This window comes from Elgaria multicarinata, chromosome 14 (genome assembly GCF_023053635.1).
Source record: "Elgaria multicarinata webbii isolate HBS135686 ecotype San Diego chromosome 14, rElgMul1.1.pri, whole genome shotgun sequence".
Taxonomy (NCBI): Eukaryota; Metazoa; Chordata; class Lepidosauria; order Squamata; family Anguidae; genus Elgaria; species Elgaria multicarinata.
Genome location: NC_086184.1, coordinates 5,577,631 through 5,594,314, shown reverse-complemented (window position 1 = coordinate 5,594,314; position 16,684 = coordinate 5,577,631). Strand labels below are relative to the sequence as shown.

The 16,684-nt window shown below is 46.0% G+C and overlaps 1 protein-coding gene across 1 annotated transcript in view; it reads left to right on the top strand.

Annotated features, from left to right (window-relative positions):
• The window catches only part of ATP2C2 (ATPase secretory pathway Ca2+ transporting 2), a 51,232-nt gene that overhangs the window by 22,689 nt on the left and 11,859 nt on the right, over nt 1-16,684 (top strand). Inside the window, exons 8-18 of the mRNA XM_063141044.1 lie at nt 770-919; nt 1,188-1,256; nt 2,277-2,352; nt 2,695-2,761; nt 3,752-3,876; nt 5,395-5,492; nt 6,201-6,302; nt 8,464-8,553; nt 11,819-11,920; nt 13,266-13,422; nt 14,857-15,027. Of these exons, the coding sequence (XP_062997114.1) occupies nt 770-919; nt 1,188-1,256; nt 2,277-2,352; nt 2,695-2,761; nt 3,752-3,876; nt 5,395-5,492; nt 6,201-6,302; nt 8,464-8,553; nt 11,819-11,920; nt 13,266-13,422; nt 14,857-15,027 (1,207 nt within the window). The remainder of the gene's footprint in view (nt 1-769; nt 920-1,187; nt 1,257-2,276; nt 2,353-2,694; nt 2,762-3,751; nt 3,877-5,394; nt 5,493-6,200; nt 6,303-8,463; nt 8,554-11,818; nt 11,921-13,265; nt 13,423-14,856; nt 15,028-16,684) is intronic.

The window sequence follows — 16,684 nt, the reverse complement described above, 5'->3', positions numbered from 1 at the left end:
AGGAGGATTATGTATGCCGCCTTGGGTTTCTTAGAGGAAAAAAGACGGGATATAAATGTAATAATAATAATAATAATAATAATAATAATAATAATAATAATAATAATAAATATCAATGGGTACACTGGTAGTGCAGGGTGGGAACGTGCAATTAACCAGACAGCCTGCTAAATTGCACACGCTCCAATCCCAGAATTAACTTAATCATTTTATGTAGTTAAAACAGAATTTACTAGGAGCACAGCACAGCACAGGGCAAACTGCCAATACATTAAAGCATGGGTTCTCAACAAGGGGGGAATTCCCCCCCGGGGGGGATTTTAGGGTTCCACGGGGTGGAATTGGGACCACTATTCAGCAAAGTATGATGTCCTATAGATTATGTCTTCCTACACATGTTATTAAAAACGTCCCAGAAAAGTGTCATGTCGTCTGCAAAAGCCAGGCCTTTGCTCTCTTTTCCCTCCCTCCCTGGCAACCCTAGAAGTTTCAAGCTTCCCATTTAAAGGGGCAACGCAAAGCATGGGAGCTGAGAATGTAAAAGGGGCCATGCTTTGTGTTGCCCTTTTAAATGGGACTAATATAGAAAAAGAATAAAAGATTTTCGATATTATATGTATATTATTTGGAATGCACCTTTTGAGTTAGACAATCTTGGGAAAGGGGGAATTATATTCTGAACAATGGTGAAAGGGGAGAATGGAGCAAAAAAGGTTGAGAACCACTGCATTAAAGCAATAGCAAATGCACTCATCCCTACTTTCATTAGGTTACAGACCTCTTGGTGGACGAATCCAGTTTTACAGGGGAAGCAGAACCCTGCAGTAAGAATGATGGCATCTTAGCAGAACCTGGAGACATAATGACCCTCAGTAATGTTGCTTTCATGGGAACACTCGTGCGATATGGCAAGGGAAAAGTGAGTGGTAAAGGATGTCATTTCATCCATCTTATTGTGCACTACTAAGGGTCTTGTTTTGTTTTCTTGAGCTCGGGTATGGTTATTGAGCTTTTCTACTTTTTATTTTTGTCGTAGAAAACTCTCCAGAAAGTTTTTTCTTTCCTGTTTTTCCACTACATAACCTCTAGGTGGTGCTGTGCTATAGCAGAACAGTTGGTGAAGACTCAGAATCTAAGCAAGAAGTCAAATTTTCTCAGTGTTCTCTTTTCCTCTTTTCCTTGCTCAGGGCATTGTCATTGGAACAGGAGAAAACTCGCAGTTTGGGGAAGTGTTCAAAATGATGCAAGAGGAAGAGGTAAGAAGGAGGGCAGAGAAACCCAAGGAGGTCATTTGAGAACTTCTCCTTAATTCATTCTGGCTCCTATGCCTCGATCTCCCGTTATTTGCATGACTTGCAACACAATCTTGAATACAATAGACAGTTATGCCACCACTCGGAGGCCATTTTATTTTCCCTAAGTCTCCTGGGTGTTGTGGTGTTTGGGGCATTCTGGGAGAAAAATTCATCCCACAAAAAAGTAGGTGATTATCATCTAGAGAAGTAGCAGCTGCTGCCTTTGTGTGATGGCAGCCAAGGCTGCAAAAGGATGTGGTTAAGATGGGTTCCTTTTATTGTACATAGTTTCCACATATCTCTTATGGAAATAATACCAATCCCACGACACAACCTCCAGCCTCTCATGTCTTTGGGAAAAGATCAGTTGGGAGGACTAGACTAGTCCAACGGAGCAGAATTGGAAGTCTTTGTCTTCCTTCTTTTCTGTATTGTTTCAATATGATCCGTTCATTTGTTTATCGTCTATTTCTTCATTTGTTTATTGTCAGTTTCTTCTGTCCATTGCAATGATGGGAGGTTGGTAAGATTTTCTGTATTCTGTAGAAGATGAAAAGAAAGGTCATCCTTTTAAAATCTGGAGGCGACCCCCCCCCCCAAAAAAAAAGCATGGGGAGGAACCATTATTTCTTCTAGGATGACCCAGAATAACACATCATCCAGGAAGTTACATTTCAGAGATAACAGGGGAAATTCCTCTCCCTGTCTCCTCCCTTAAGTCCCCATAGGGCTGTAGAGGTGGGGCTTGGGGAGGGGGAGGGCCTTGGAGAGGAAAGAGAGTGGGGCGCACACAAGGAGCACAGGCTTCTGCAGTCCAGATGCTGAGTCACCGTGGGCTGGATTCGGCCCATGTGCTGGGGCTCTGCACCCCTGTTGTAAAGCTTCCGTCTTTAGGATCAAGCTTTGATTATACATTAAAAAGGTCTTTCCTTCCTTCCTTTTCTTTCCCTCTCTTCTTTCCCTCTGGATTAATGCCTCAAGACCCCCAAGACCCCACTGCAGAAAAGCATGGATAAATTGGGGAAACAGCTTACCCTTGTTTCCTTCGGCATCATTGGTGAGTTTAACCAAATCCATCTAATAATCCATTACCTGTTTTAAGAACAGGCTCCTGTTTCCCAGTGGAGAGAAGCATCATAGAAATTGTAAATGTCTGTAAGAGAGGGAGACCATAGTAAATGTGCCTAGGCTCTGTTTTGATCCTCCAGTGGTCATAGAGAGGGTAGAGGATGGAGTCAGTGAACGTGGTCTGCATCTCCCCTCTCACCATGTTCGTGGTTATGGAGACACAAATACAACAATGCACAATGCCCCCCTGAGTATGCAGGAGCGGCCGAGGGCCTCGCTGGATCCCCGGCTGTTGTGCTGTAATCAAGACGGCTCCTGTGTTTTTCCCCAGGTCTACTCATGCTGATTGGTTGGCTGCAAGGGAAACATCTTCTTGACATGTTCACCATTGGAGTGAGGTGAGAATTAGAAAGGCACCTTTCATATCTGGAGATGTATAGAAATGAAAAGAACAGAAAACGAACATACTGCTCCAAATACAGTTTTGCACAGGGGTTTCAAACAACAGCCCTATGGGCCAAATTGGCCATTTTGGGGTCCCAATCCAACACTCCGGGGTTCCCCAGATGGCCATGGACCATTCCCTCTGACCGCCAACCATTTGGAAGTTTCCTGGCTTTCCCACAGTCTCCCCCCTCCCCTATTCCGAAAGGTTTTTAGCCTATTTTGGAACTGAATTGGCCTTCATTGCCCTGATGGATGACCTTTATCAAAAGAGGGACAGGGGGAGTGTTAATTCTGCTCGCTCTGTTAATTCTGCTCGTTCTCTCATTGACTTCTGACACCATTGACCAGGGTACCTTCCTGGACCTGCTCCATGAGTTGGGCATCGGTGGCACTCTGTTACAATAGTTCCGTTCCTACCTGCAGGATTCTCAGAGAGTAACATTGTACTAAGTGGTTCCACAGAGTACGTTCTTGTCCTCAATGCTGTTTAATAATTACTTGAAGTCACTGGAACAGTCATTAGGGGATTTGGAGCCAAGTGCCATGAGTATGCTGATGACACACAGCTGTATCTCACTGTGGCATCTGACTCAAGTGAGGCTATGCAAGTCCTGGACCAGTGCCTAGACTCAGTGATGGGTTAGGTGAGACTGAATCCTGGTAAGATGGAGGTCAAGTGGGTGAATGGTTCCAGAGTCCAGTATATAGGCTTGGGATGGGGTTGAACTTCCTCTAAAATATCAGGTTCATAATCTTTCATTCGGAAGAGGCATGTGGAGCAGGACCGCCGACGTTGAGCAAAGCATACAGGCGGGGCTATTTTTCATGTGCTTTAGAGTCAGGGTGCAGGAGCAAATTGATGCTTGGATATACTTCCTTACAGGAGTTAGTAATCGTAGCAGGGTGTATAACACTGGTGATAAATGATTCTCCTTGTGCAGCTTGGCGGTGGCTGCCATCCCAGAGGGCCTTCCGATTGTAGTCACGGTGACGTTAGTCCTGGGTGTCTTGAGAATGGCCAAGAAACGAGTCATTGTGAAGAAGCTGCCAATCGTAGAGACTCTAGGTAAGGCAGGAATACGGCATGTGTGAGAAAACAGATCGATCACAAGGACGGAATCCCCGAAATCTGGCTAACTTTGGGTTCGATTCCATTGGAACAGATGACATTCATCATTGCACAGAAAACAGGGTGGGAAACTTGCGGCCCTCTAGAGGTTGTTGGACTGTAACTCCCATGATCCTTCACTATTATCTATGCTGGCTTAGCTAGAGCTGATGGGTTGCAGTTCAACAGCATATAGAGAGCTACAAGTTGGCCAGTCCTGGCTTCAAGTCATTCCCATGTTGGATTATAATGCCCATCAAGCCAACCAGCGTGGCTGGGTATCATATTTCATAGAATCATAGAATAGTAGAGTTGGAAGGGGCCTATAAGACCATCGAGTCCAACCCCCTGCTCAAGGCAGGAATCCACCCTACAGCATACTTGACAGATGGTTGTCCAGCTGTCTCTTGAATGCCTCTAGTGTGGGAGAGCCACAACCTCCCTAAGTAAATGGTTCCATTGTCCTACTGCTCTAACAGTCAGGAAGGTTTTCCTGATGTCCAGCCGGAATCTGGCTTCCTTTAACTTGAGCCTGTTATTCCACATCCTGCACTCTGGGAGGATCAAGAAGAGATCCTGGCCCTCCTCTGTGTGACAACCTTCTATGTACTATCATGTCTCCTCTCAATCTTTTCTTCTCCAGGCTAAACATGCCCAGTTGTTTCAGTCTCTCTTCATAGGGCTTTGTTTCCAGACTCCTGATTTGTTGGAGATGAACACATCTGGAAGAGACCAGACTGGGGAAGGTTAACAAACATGTTACAACTCTGGCTCCCTGGAATTACTTCCCAATGGAGAGAGGAGAAGTGGAAGACTGAGTGGACCATGAAGCTACCAATGGCCGCTAGCCCTGTATAGACCTTTGTATACCAGCCACTGGGGAACATGCACAGGAAGGTGCAATTGTACTCATGCCCTGCTAATGGGCTTCACATTGGGGCGTCTGGTTGTCCACTGTGGGAACAGAATATTGGACAAAGATGGACCTTTGATCTGATCCAGCATGGTTCTTCTTATGTTTTTATGACTGAGTGGCTTCATAGAACCACTACCTATATTCAGGAAAAAAATGCATGTTGCCTAGTCTTCCTGGGACTCTACCACTTCAGAATAATGTTGGGGTGGGAAAGACGGAGGAGATGTAGTTAGTTAATGGAATTCGCTGCTACAGGTTGGGTGTGATGGACACCAGCTCAGACGCCTTTAAAAGGAGAGGAGACATATCCCATGGAGGATAGAGTTTATCAACTGCTATTAACCATTATGGCTATATGGAATTTCCATGTTCAGAGGTAGTAGGACACTGAACACCAGTTGCTGGGGAGCCAGACTGGGAGAGGTCTATAGCACTTACGCTCCTCTTGTGGACTTCTTGGAGGCATCTTGTTGGCCACGGTGGGAAATAGTTTGCTAGTTTAGATGGGGCACACACAAACACATCCTGAGACCTGCCAAATTCCCCCTCCACCTTCACAGGTTGTTGCAACGTTATCTGTTCCGACAAGACTGGGACCCTGACAGCCAATGAGATGACCGTCACTCAGCTCGTAACTTCAGATGGATTCAAGGCTGAGGTACATTCGGAGAATTCATGCCTGGCGCAACGTTATCGCTTGCCATACAAGACAAACCTGATCCCATAAGCCTGCTCAGCCACTCTTAACTGATCTTTTAGTTTTTATTAGTTTTTCCTTGCACACATATTTTCTAATAAACCCATAACTTCTGCTTGCAGCAGGCTGCAAACTCATTTTGCCAGTGAATTTCTATCTACCAAGATTTCCACCTGCTTTCATCACTGCCTTCTTTAAGACAGGGGTGAGGAACCTCAGGCCCAAGGGCCAAATCCGGCCCTCTGGATTCCCCATATGGCCACGCCCCATTCCACTGGCCCCACCCCCTTTCCCCCAACCACTAACCAATGGGTGGTTTCCTGGCTTTGGGGCAGTTCTTCGCCACTCTGAAAGGTTAAAATACGTCTCCTAAGACTTAGTTACTCACAGTAAGAGCTTGAAGCTTCAACCTGTTAATATTTCTCTTCATATCGATACCTTTTGCCTCTGACCCATCCATTTTGCCCTTGTCCCCACTCGCCTCTAGAATATAGCCCCCAAGAGGCTCTCTGAAACTGAATTCCAGGGCTGAAAGAGATTCCCCACCCTTGCTTTAAAAAGAGATCAACATCTCCTAATCGTACCCTCATCTTTGCAATGTAAATATAGTCAGTTGGCCATGCAATGGGATCGTTTATGGATGCTTATTCTGGATTTATATTCTTCAAGGTGAGCGGAGTTGGATACAACGGAGTGGGAAAGGTGTACCTCTTACCCTCTAGAGAAGTCATCAGAGAATTTTCAAATATCTCTGTGGGAAAACTAGTGGAGGTAAGCCGTTTGATTTTGTTGTAATGGAAAGCATTCGTTCAATCATTTCTTGCTGTTGTTATTGATATTATTGTAAGAGCGGTAGTATTGTCGAGGAAATGTGTGAATGGGCTGTTTTGTCTGTGCCCACCCTAAGCCCTTTGCTATTAGAAATGAAGTTCTATAGCAATTTGATGCAAACTGTAGCTGAAAATATATTGAGCAACACTTGCTCAACCAACAAGAAGTGTAGTCAGAGTGTGAGCCTCCCAGCGAGGACAGGAAGAGTAGAAACAACAAAGGAACAGATGTTCCAGGATTACAATACCCATCTACGTATTGTTTTTCTAGTCTTGGAATTGTCTGCACTTTGCATATGCATAAATGCCATGTCACAAGACAGACAGTTAAACAGATAGTAAGACGTATTTTTAAGGCAAGCTAACCACAACTAGGAAACAGATGGAGATGTATTTCCTGTAACTATTGCAATACCCATTATAGTATTCTAGTCAGAGAAGTACTTGAACTCTGTATATGCTTAAATGCTTTGCTTCTCATTGGTTATTGTATTGCAGAGCTGTATTATGATTGGTGAGAAGGTTCTGCCATTGTATCTGGGGGGAACTGATCCTATAAATATGTTAGCCTTTGCTGAAATTGTCGGGCAGTTCCTCAGGTCTTCTGGGACTGTCACCTTGCAGCACTGCAGGCTGCTCGTAATAAACCTTCTAAGGTGAGAGAAATTGTGACTTGAGAGTCTGTGACCGCCACGGGGACCCGCCCTTTCGGGTTCCACCACAGTATCTAAGAGTGAAGATGGACAGAATTTTTTTAGAATGCTTGAAGACGAAGCCCATGGAGGCTGTTGTCACTGATGTCAGTGGGGCGGTGAATCCCTCTGGGTTTTAGTCAGAACCAGTCAGTACTCTAAAGAATCGACCCAAGGTGCTGAGCCCTACCCCCAAAACAGGTTCCTTTAGATTTCCGACTGAAACCCTGAAAGGGTTCACCTCTGCAGTGACGTCAAAGACACCAGCCTGCACTGCTTGAAGCAGGTGTGGATTTTCTATGCCAGGGTGATCTGTAAGCACCAGTTGCTGGGGAACATGGGTGGGAGGGTGCTGTTGCACCATGTCCTGCTTATTCATCCCTGTCCAAGCTTAGATGGCTTCAAAAGGGGTTAGAGCAATTCAGCATGGAGGTAGAGAGGTCTATGAATACCTATTGCTCATGATCCTTGGTAGAGCCTCCATGTTTAGAGGCAATTTACCACTGAATGCCAGTTGCTGGAGAGCAACAGCAGAAGAGAGCTGTTGCAGCCCCCCCCCCAACTTTTTGGACTTGTGGACACTTTTGGGAATTTGAGAAACTGCTGTGGGCACCACCTCAAAATGGCTCCTATTGAGGATGTGGCTAGTTATGTAATGGCTGCCATTGGGGGCTAGTCAAGTGATGGAGGGGAAAAGAAATATTGGGGTTAGAGACTGGGAGGGAAGGGGAAATGGAAAGTGTTGCTTCCTGGCCAGCCCAATCTTCTTCAGACCCTTTGCGCTCTCTCTCTCTCTCTCTCACTCTCTCTTCCCAGCCTCTACCCTCATTATTTCTCCCTCCCTCAAACTATTCCTCCCTTCTCCATTCCTCACTGCCTTCTTACTCTCCTTTCCTAGCCCCTAGTCTGTTGCACCATGTCCTGCTTGTTCATCCCTGGCCAATGGCTGGTTGGCCACTTTGTGAACAGAGTGCAGGACTAGATGGACCCTTGGTCTGATCCAGCATCAGGGCACTTCTTACGTTTTTAAATATTCTGCAGGGTTTTCAGCACAGTACAGATTGAATTGGGACAAGCCAGCTGTGCATGGGGCACCTATTGGCTAATGCCTGTGAAATCACCAACCAATTTTCTTCTGCAATCCCTGGAGCGGTACCCCTTGAACCCAGCCCACCCTGGCATGGCAATTAATCTAAGAAAAGACTTTCCCATTGGCATGAGCGGACACCCAGGATCCTGAGGCTGTGGGAGGTAGATTTGGGGCTGGAGCCCAGGGCTAGCAATGACCCAGCACCAGGGCCTTTGAGCTTGCTTAGAACCATGCAGTCTCTCTGAACCCAGCGGTTAACATACAGTATTAGATTCTCTCATTTCCTCTTCATACAACTTGCGTCAATGAATCTCTTTCAGGCTGGATGTGTTGCCAATAATGCGGTTATTCGAAAGACGATTGTGATGGGCCAGCCAACTGAAGGTGCCCTGATAGCCCTGGCAATGAAGGTAAGGTGGCTATTGCAAGCCCCACAGTTATAAGTTTTAGGCCGTAACTAGACTTAAGGTTTATCCCAGGATCATCCCGGGTTTGTCCCTGCCTGAGCACTGGATGCCCTGTGTGGCACTTAGATGAACAGGTTTGACCCCAGGACAATCCTGGGATAAACCTTAGGTCTAGCTACGGCCTTAGATTTAATTGGATTCTGTTTCATTTGCAAACTTACTTTACGTGGTTGCCAAGAAAGGGAGAGAATCCAGTGTAGTAACATATCAAATGGAGAATGAAACCAGAATCATGGTTACCTCCACCTTATACACTCAAGGCAGTCAGAGAGCAGGTTGACCTGGAAATATTGGCTGTCATCCTAAGAACTAATTTCAGTTTACCCACAGGCATGTGTAGACATGCCGAATGAGGTTGTTGGTTTTGTATGTTTTTCCTTTGACCATGTCGTGAAAGTGGTCTGTGTATGTTTTTTTTATTCTTCAACTCCCTTCAAAGGTCTGGAATTTGACCAGCTGCTATTGTCCTGGTTGCTGGACCAAGATTCCCTTGTTAGACAAATGAGCGATTAATAGCCTGGTTTGGGTGGTTGGCCAATGGTTCATCTGTAGGTTAGAGATGGTCTTTGGATCAGCTAGAGACGCCCCCTTGAGTGTTTTGAAGAAGATAGCCATAAGGAAAGCTGAGCGAAGGAAGATAGATGCTTTTGAACTGTGGTGTTGGAGGAAAATTCTGAGAGTGCCTTGGACTGCAAGAAGATCAAACCAGTCCATACTCCAGGAAATAAAGCCAGACTGCTCACTTGAGGGAATGGTATTAAAGGCAAAACTGAAGTACTTTGGCCACATAATGAGAAGACAGGACACCCTGGAGAAGAGGCTGATGCTAGGGAAAGTGGAAGGCAAAAGGAAGAGGGGCCGACCAAGGGCAAGATGGATGGATTATATTCTGGAGGTGGCAGACTTGACCTTGGGGGAGCTAGGGGTGGTGACAGCCGACAGAAAGCTCTGGCATGGGCTGGTCCATGAAGTCACGAAGAGTCGGAAGTGACTGAACGAATAAACAACAAACAAGCCAACAGAACTTGGAAGAGGTAACATTCCTCCAACAGATGAGTGGGGGCGGGTGAGAGAGAGAGAGGGTTAGAGAAGGAGGAGGAAAATCCCTGTTTGAAACTTTATTTATTTTATTTATTTATTTTATTTTATTACATTTTTATACTGCCCAATAGCCGAAGCTCTCTGGGCGGTTTACTGACTTGGAAGAGACAGTCACAGAAGCAGAGAAAGAGAGGTCTGAGCACTGGATGGAGGCTTAATGCATGTTAATAATACAGGCCCCTTGTAAGGGTGCATGCTGTCGAATAATAATAATAAATTTATTTCTTACCCGCCTCCCCATTTTGATCAAGGCAGGGAGCAACAATAAACGATAAAATACATAAAACAGAATTAAAACATAATATACATTGTTAAAAACATCCTAAAAAAACATCCTAAAAAACATTTTTAAAACTTCTTAAAATTCCACTGGATAGACCTGCCAGAAGAGATCAGTCTTTTTAGCTTTCTTGAATGCTAGTGGACTGTTAAGTTGACGAATCTCCTCCGGCAGGCCATTCCACAGTCTGGGAGCAGCAGAAGAGAAGGTGGTCTGGGTAACAGTTGTTAATCTAGTTTTTCTAGAAGAAGTAGATTCTTCCCAGAGGACCTGAGTGTGCAGGGCAGATTGTACGGGAGAAGGCGATCCCACAGGTAACCTGGACCCAAACCATGTAGGGCTTTAAAGGTGATAACCAACACTTTATACTTTGCTCGGAAACTAATTGGCAGCCAGTGAAGAGATTTTAAAACTGGTGTCCACCTCCACTTGTGCTCTGTTTGTGTAATAATAAAAGAGGATGCGTGTCGTGTTTCTCAGGAAACTCCTGCTTTCGATGGGAGACAAATGACGAGGCCTGCTAAGCAATCCACAAAGCCCTTTATTAAGCGATTAATATCTCTTCCCACCTGAAGAGAGTTTAGAGTCTTGGAAACTTCCCCCTAGGCAAAACTATGCAAACTAAGCGAGGAATTGTCCTATCGAGGGGAACTGAAAGCCTTTTCCCGAAGTCCGTTACCTCAGAGAGACTGATTCAGAGGCGGCTCCTTGCGCAATGCGAACCAACTTTCTCACCCACTCCTTTTGCTCCGTGCATGTTAGCCTGCGGCACAGCCTGGCATCAGCCAGCCTGTCGAGGCGCTCTCCTCCGGAAGAGTGATCGCTTCCCACTGAATGTATAGGATTTGCTCTTGAGGAGATAAGCTCTGGAGAGAGATCATTGCCAGAAGTATCTCCCCCACTGGTACAGCCTGGTCTGGTGCTGACTATACTTCAGAGTCCGATTCTGATTGATTCGCTGAAACACCTTCTACCCAAACAAGGTGGAGCAGGGCTGGACATGACAATGTGTGTCTGCCTGCCTGTCTGTCTACCCCATAACTCCAAGGCTGTGAAACCTAGACACCTGAAACTTGGCATGATACTAAGAGGACCTCAGAGGTTATTTGCTGTTTAACACACATTAATTAATTTTAATGAAATTAAATGTGTCTTTGTGTTTGAAGGCTGAAGTGTTATCTTCAGCCACAAGGTGGCAGACTTCCCTAACCAGTGCAAAGCCTTGCAGTCAATATAGTTTGAAACCAGGGAGGAGTATTTTGAGCGACATTGTTATATGGCTCCCCCCTCACCCATGCTGTGGTACAGCCACCCACTGAGGGAATGGAGTAGATAGACCAGTCCCTCAGGGGGTTAAAGGGGTGCACCATAGCAGGGGTTGTGCTTAAGGGTGCCAGTGGGTGTGTCTTCACTCAGACAGGTCAGGCACAATGTGTCCAACCCTGACAGCTACTTTACTTGGCATGAAATTTTCACTGTCTGAAACTAAGCGCTATTCTAACCCATGCAAAAATTGCAAAAATTCTGTCATTCTCACACGCGCTCTCCTTCAAAATGAAACCGATTTCTTGAAGTGCTGCCCTCAGAATGTCCTGCCCCACAAGGAATTGGGAAGCATGCTGCTGTATTTAAAAATGGCCTCAGCATTATCCCCAAAAAACGCATATTTCAAAAGCAAAATGGAACGTGTTCAAAGAGTGTATGAATTCAGCATCTGAGATTCTGCTGGATTTTGAATTTTTGGGCCATTGTTCTAGCTCCACCACTGATGTATGTAATGAATCGTTAGACGCTAACATCCTATATTCCTCTTTTTGTTTGTTTTAGATGGAACTGAGCGATATTAAAGATATTTATGTAAGGAAGAAGGAGATTCCATTTAGCTCAGAGCAGAAATGGATGGCTGTCAAATGTGCTTTGAAAGAAGAGGTATAAGAAAGCAACTTATATATTTATTGTTATCTATAGTACAAGCTATGGGGAAAAGGGAATAGTGATTCACTGTAGGTATCGATTCTGGTGAAAGGAATTGGTTGCATTTCTAGTGCACCCTTCTTCCAAGAAGCTCACTCACCCCTCTATTTTATCCTCACAACAGCCTAGGTTGGGCAGAGAGGGATACCATGACTGGCCCAAAATCATCTGATGAGCTTACTGGCTAAGTGGGGATTTGAAATTGTCTCTCTCTATTCCAAGTGCAAGAAACGAGACTGTATATCTGGTGCAGTGTTAATGCTTGGAAATGATACACCTTCCCACCTTTTTATATCACTCTTTAAAACAGGGGTGTCAAATTTCTCAGAGTCCAAGGGGTGAATTCTGTTTCGGAGCATTTTTGCGGACTGCATTCCAGTGGTGCATGGAGCTGCAGGCAAAACGGGTGGGCGAAAAATACCAGCATATTTTAGCTTAGAGTTCTAGATGCCAGTCGCTAAGTCTTAGATTCACAGCCTTCCTCAACCTGGGGTGCTCCAGATGTATTGGACTGCATCTCCCAGAATGCCCCTGGGGCATTCTGGGAGTTGTAGTCCAACACATATGGAGCGCCCCAGGTTGAGGAAGGCTGTCTTAGAAGAAATATTCTAACTGCATAGAATGCAGGAAAAATCCATGCAAAAAGCAAGAAACCACCCCAAAATTTGGCAGTTGGGAGAAAAGGAACTACAGCCAAATAAACTTGATTCATTTCAGATTCAAATCATTCAGCTCCCTAAATATTTCAAATCAAATCAAAATTTTATCTTTACCAAGCCAATGACCATTGCGATTTCAAACAGTGTCTATACAGGTATATATCATCAAACCAGAAAAAAAGTCAATAAACTGTCCAGTATCCAAAAGAATTATTTCGATACTGGATATATTCAATATGATCAAAAGGTCTACCAAGCAAATAATATCACTGAATACAAGATGTGATCTCAGCCCTCATTTTAATAGCAGTGGCTAAAAAAAAAATCAGTTTTTGCTGTGACCAAACTGCCGTAGTCCTCAAGAAGAAAATTCACATAATAGGCAGTTGGAGACCCTGGATAAGGCAGTAATAAAGGGGGTTATTAACTCTTCATGGGAGTTTCTGTACAAAGAATAAAACAGCCGTATGTGAGCCACGGTTGAAATATTTCCATCTCCACAAACACATACCAGATTTTGAAATGGAATTCTGCTATAGCGGCCTTCAAGAACTGCAAAAGGAAGGACATTAAAACATTCACTTGAAAGAGCGGTTCTAGGACCCCTAAATATGTCTTTAATCCACCCCCTTGTTTCCTAGGGCCTGGAAGAAGTCTATTTTATGAAAGGGGCCTTTGAAGAGGTGATGCAACATTGCTGCATGTTCAACAGCAGTGGCCTTGGCCTCCCACTGACACCGCAACAGAAGGCTGTCTATGTTCAGGAAGAAAAGCACATGGGATCCCTTGGCCTGCGGGGTCAGTCTGCAATTGTGCCTCGTTACGCCCCGATCCACGGTTGAGCCTCATGTGGGTCAACACATTGAGTATTAGAACCACGAAGTTTCCAACTTGTCGCTCTGCATTCAGGGCCGGTGCCAGACTATTTTGTGCCCTAGGCTGTTGAGCTGCTTTCACCCACCCACCCCCACCCCAGCGTACCTGGGCACAGGGCGCCATCTCATCCGCCCAGCCGAAGCGAAGCCAGGACACTGGGATGGGGGGGCCGGCAGGCGGGCGGCTTCGGAACGGCACGCCTGGCCGGAAGCTGCTCTGGGAGAGCGACTTCCGGGTGCGCCATTCCAAAGCCGCCCGCCCGCCCACCCCTACCGCAGCGTTCTGGCTTCGCTTCGGCACCCACCCAGCCGGAGTGACGCCAGGACGCTGGAGTGGAGGGGGCAGGCATGGCTTCACTTCGGCTGGGTGGGCACCCAGCCAAAGCAAAGCCAGAACAGTGGGGCGGGTGGCTTCGGAATAGCGCGCCCAGAATCTGCCCTTCAGAGCCCCTGTGGGAGAGTGGCTTCCAGGTGCAGCGTTCGGCACCCCCTTACCTTGGCGCTCTAGGCGGCCGCCTGAGTGGCCTCTATGGTAGCACCGGCCCTGTCTGCATTGCGTACACACATACACCATACACGGTACACATCAGTGGCCCCGTTCAGAAGACACCTTAAACCACAGCTTTAACCATGGTAGTTAAGCTCAAAAGCCTTATTCACCATGGTTAAAGCCATGGTTTAAGGTGTCTTCTGAAAATGGCCCTGCTTTCTGGCTTAACCACCATGGTTAAAACTGTGGTTTGAGGTGTCTTCTGAACACAACCAGTGTGGGGGTTGTAGAACCACGTTGCCTCCTGTCCTGCAGCTCATCAAAATACATTCCGTCTTGCATCAACCAGGGATAACCCTCCTTCTTCTTATACACAAGCCTTTGCCCACCCCAGAAAAACCTGGGGGTCATCCCCCCTCTTCTAGGGTGTGGGAATCCATGGCAACTGAACCAAATGTTTCTTCTTGTTCTGCATTTTTATGCTTGGATTCTCCTACCTGGAATCTTCATTAGGAGTCCCCAGAGGCGTGCATGCCTTTATACAAGAAGGCATTAATTATCCAGTTTCTTTAGGGCAGGGGTCAAATTAAATTTTGGAGAAGCTGTCGGAGGCTGCCTTGCAATGGTGGGTGGGACTAAAGGCAAAAGGGGCGGGGCAAAATACCAGCATATTTTAGATTAAAGCTCATGTTGCCCAATAGCTATGCCTTAGGAGAAGCATTTCAGCCATTTAGAACGGAGAGAGAAAACTGCACAAAAGCCAGAAAGCCATCAAACAGCTGGTGGACCCAATGCAGCCCCTGCTGCACTAGCCTAAACAGGAAATAACCAGTCCTGTTGACTCTTTCTCTGCCTCTCCCTTCCTAGTGCTTGCACTGGCATCTGGACCAGAACTTGGCAGGCTCACCTTTCTAGGTCTAGTCGGCATCATCGACCCCCCGAGGCAAGGAGTGAAGGAAGCTGTGCAAGTCCTGATTGAGTCCGGTGTAGCTGTGAAAATGATCACTGGAGATGCTTTGGAAACCGCCTTAGCCATTGGTGAGCCAGATATCAAACACGATCCGTTGGTACTTTTTGGACAGACAGCTCCCAATTTAGTGCGCAATCCTATGCATGTGGGGGGAAAGTCCTACAACTCTAGCCATGCTGGAAGTTGTTGGACTTTTTCTTGCCTAAACATAGAATAGCAGAGTTGGTAGGGGCCTACAAGGCCATCGAATCCAACCCCCTGCTCAATGCAGGAATCCGCCCTAAAGCATCCCTGACAGATGGTTGTCCAGCTGCCTCTTGAAGGCCTCTCGTGTGGGAGAGCCCACAACCTCCCTAGGTAACTGATTCCATTGTCGTACTGCTCTAACAGTCAGGATGTTTTTCCTGATGTCCAGCTGGAATTTGGCTTCCTTTAACTTGAGCCCGTTATTCCGTGTCCTGCACTCTGGGACGATCGAGAAGAGATCCTGGCCCTCCTCTGTGTGACAACCTTTTAAATATTTGAAGAGTGCTCTCATGTCTCCCCTCCATCTTCTCTTCTCCAGGCTAAACATGCCTAGACCCTTCAGATCTTTCAAGACTGCTCTCATGTCTCTCCTTAATCTTCTCTTTGCTAGGCTAAACATATCCGGCTCTTTCAATCATCCCTCATAGGACTTGGATCAAAGGCATCATGCTTCCTGCAGAGTTCTTGCCAAATGTCATATCTACTATGGTGGAGATCAGGGGGTTTCTGAACCACTTTCAGCCTGAGACTGAATTCCATTTAGGAGCAGTTCTCAGGGGACACATTCTGGTGGTGGGATTGGCAGAAGGCAAAAGAGACAGAGTCAAAATATTAAAACCAGCCAGCATATTTTAGCTTCAAGTTCTTATTACTAGTAACTAAGTCCTTAGGAGAGGTTCCTTCTGTGTCCTGGACCCCCTGAGCAACTCCTTAAGGAACTCTTGCCTCCTTAAGAGTACCACCTTCTTTCTTTTGCCTCCCCCTTCCCAGTAATGTGGGGTTTAGCACATAGATGAGGGGTGATTGGAACACCAGACACTTGAGGCTTAACACAACAGTTCACAAGCACCAGTTGCTGGGGAACATGGGTGGGAGGGTGCTGTTGCACCATGTCCTGCTTGTTCATCTCTGGCCGATGGCTGGTTGGCCACTGTGTGAACAAAGTGCTGGACTAGATGGACCCTTGGTCTGATCCACTATGGTACTTCTTATGTTCTTAATATTAAAATAACCAAATTACAAATAAAAGTATTTAGTCAATAGAGCCAAGTGATACAAAGGCATTAAAAGATAAGAAAATGCAAGTTCCCTTACCCTAGCTGCACTTAAACTTCTCCAAGCTGCTTCTTCTCCATGCTTTCATCTCTTCCTGGCTGGCTCTTTCTTTTTATCCCCTCCTCCCCAAAACTGAAAGTACTTTTTCAAACCTGAAGAAATTAACCTGAACTGGGAAAGTGAAACTACTCCCCTCCGGGATATCCTCTCCCAACAGGAAATCTTGGGCCTCTAATGCCTGACCTTTTTACTTTGCCTCTGTAGGCCTCAAACCTTCACAGAGGCATTTCAGCTGTTTAGAAGGGGGGGCAGACACAGCAAAATGCAGAAAACCCAAAATGTTGCCATGGAAAGGAAGCATAGCCATCTGCTGAACCCCAAAGATCTAGATTTGGTCCCAACTCTGAGATTCTGTACCCCTGG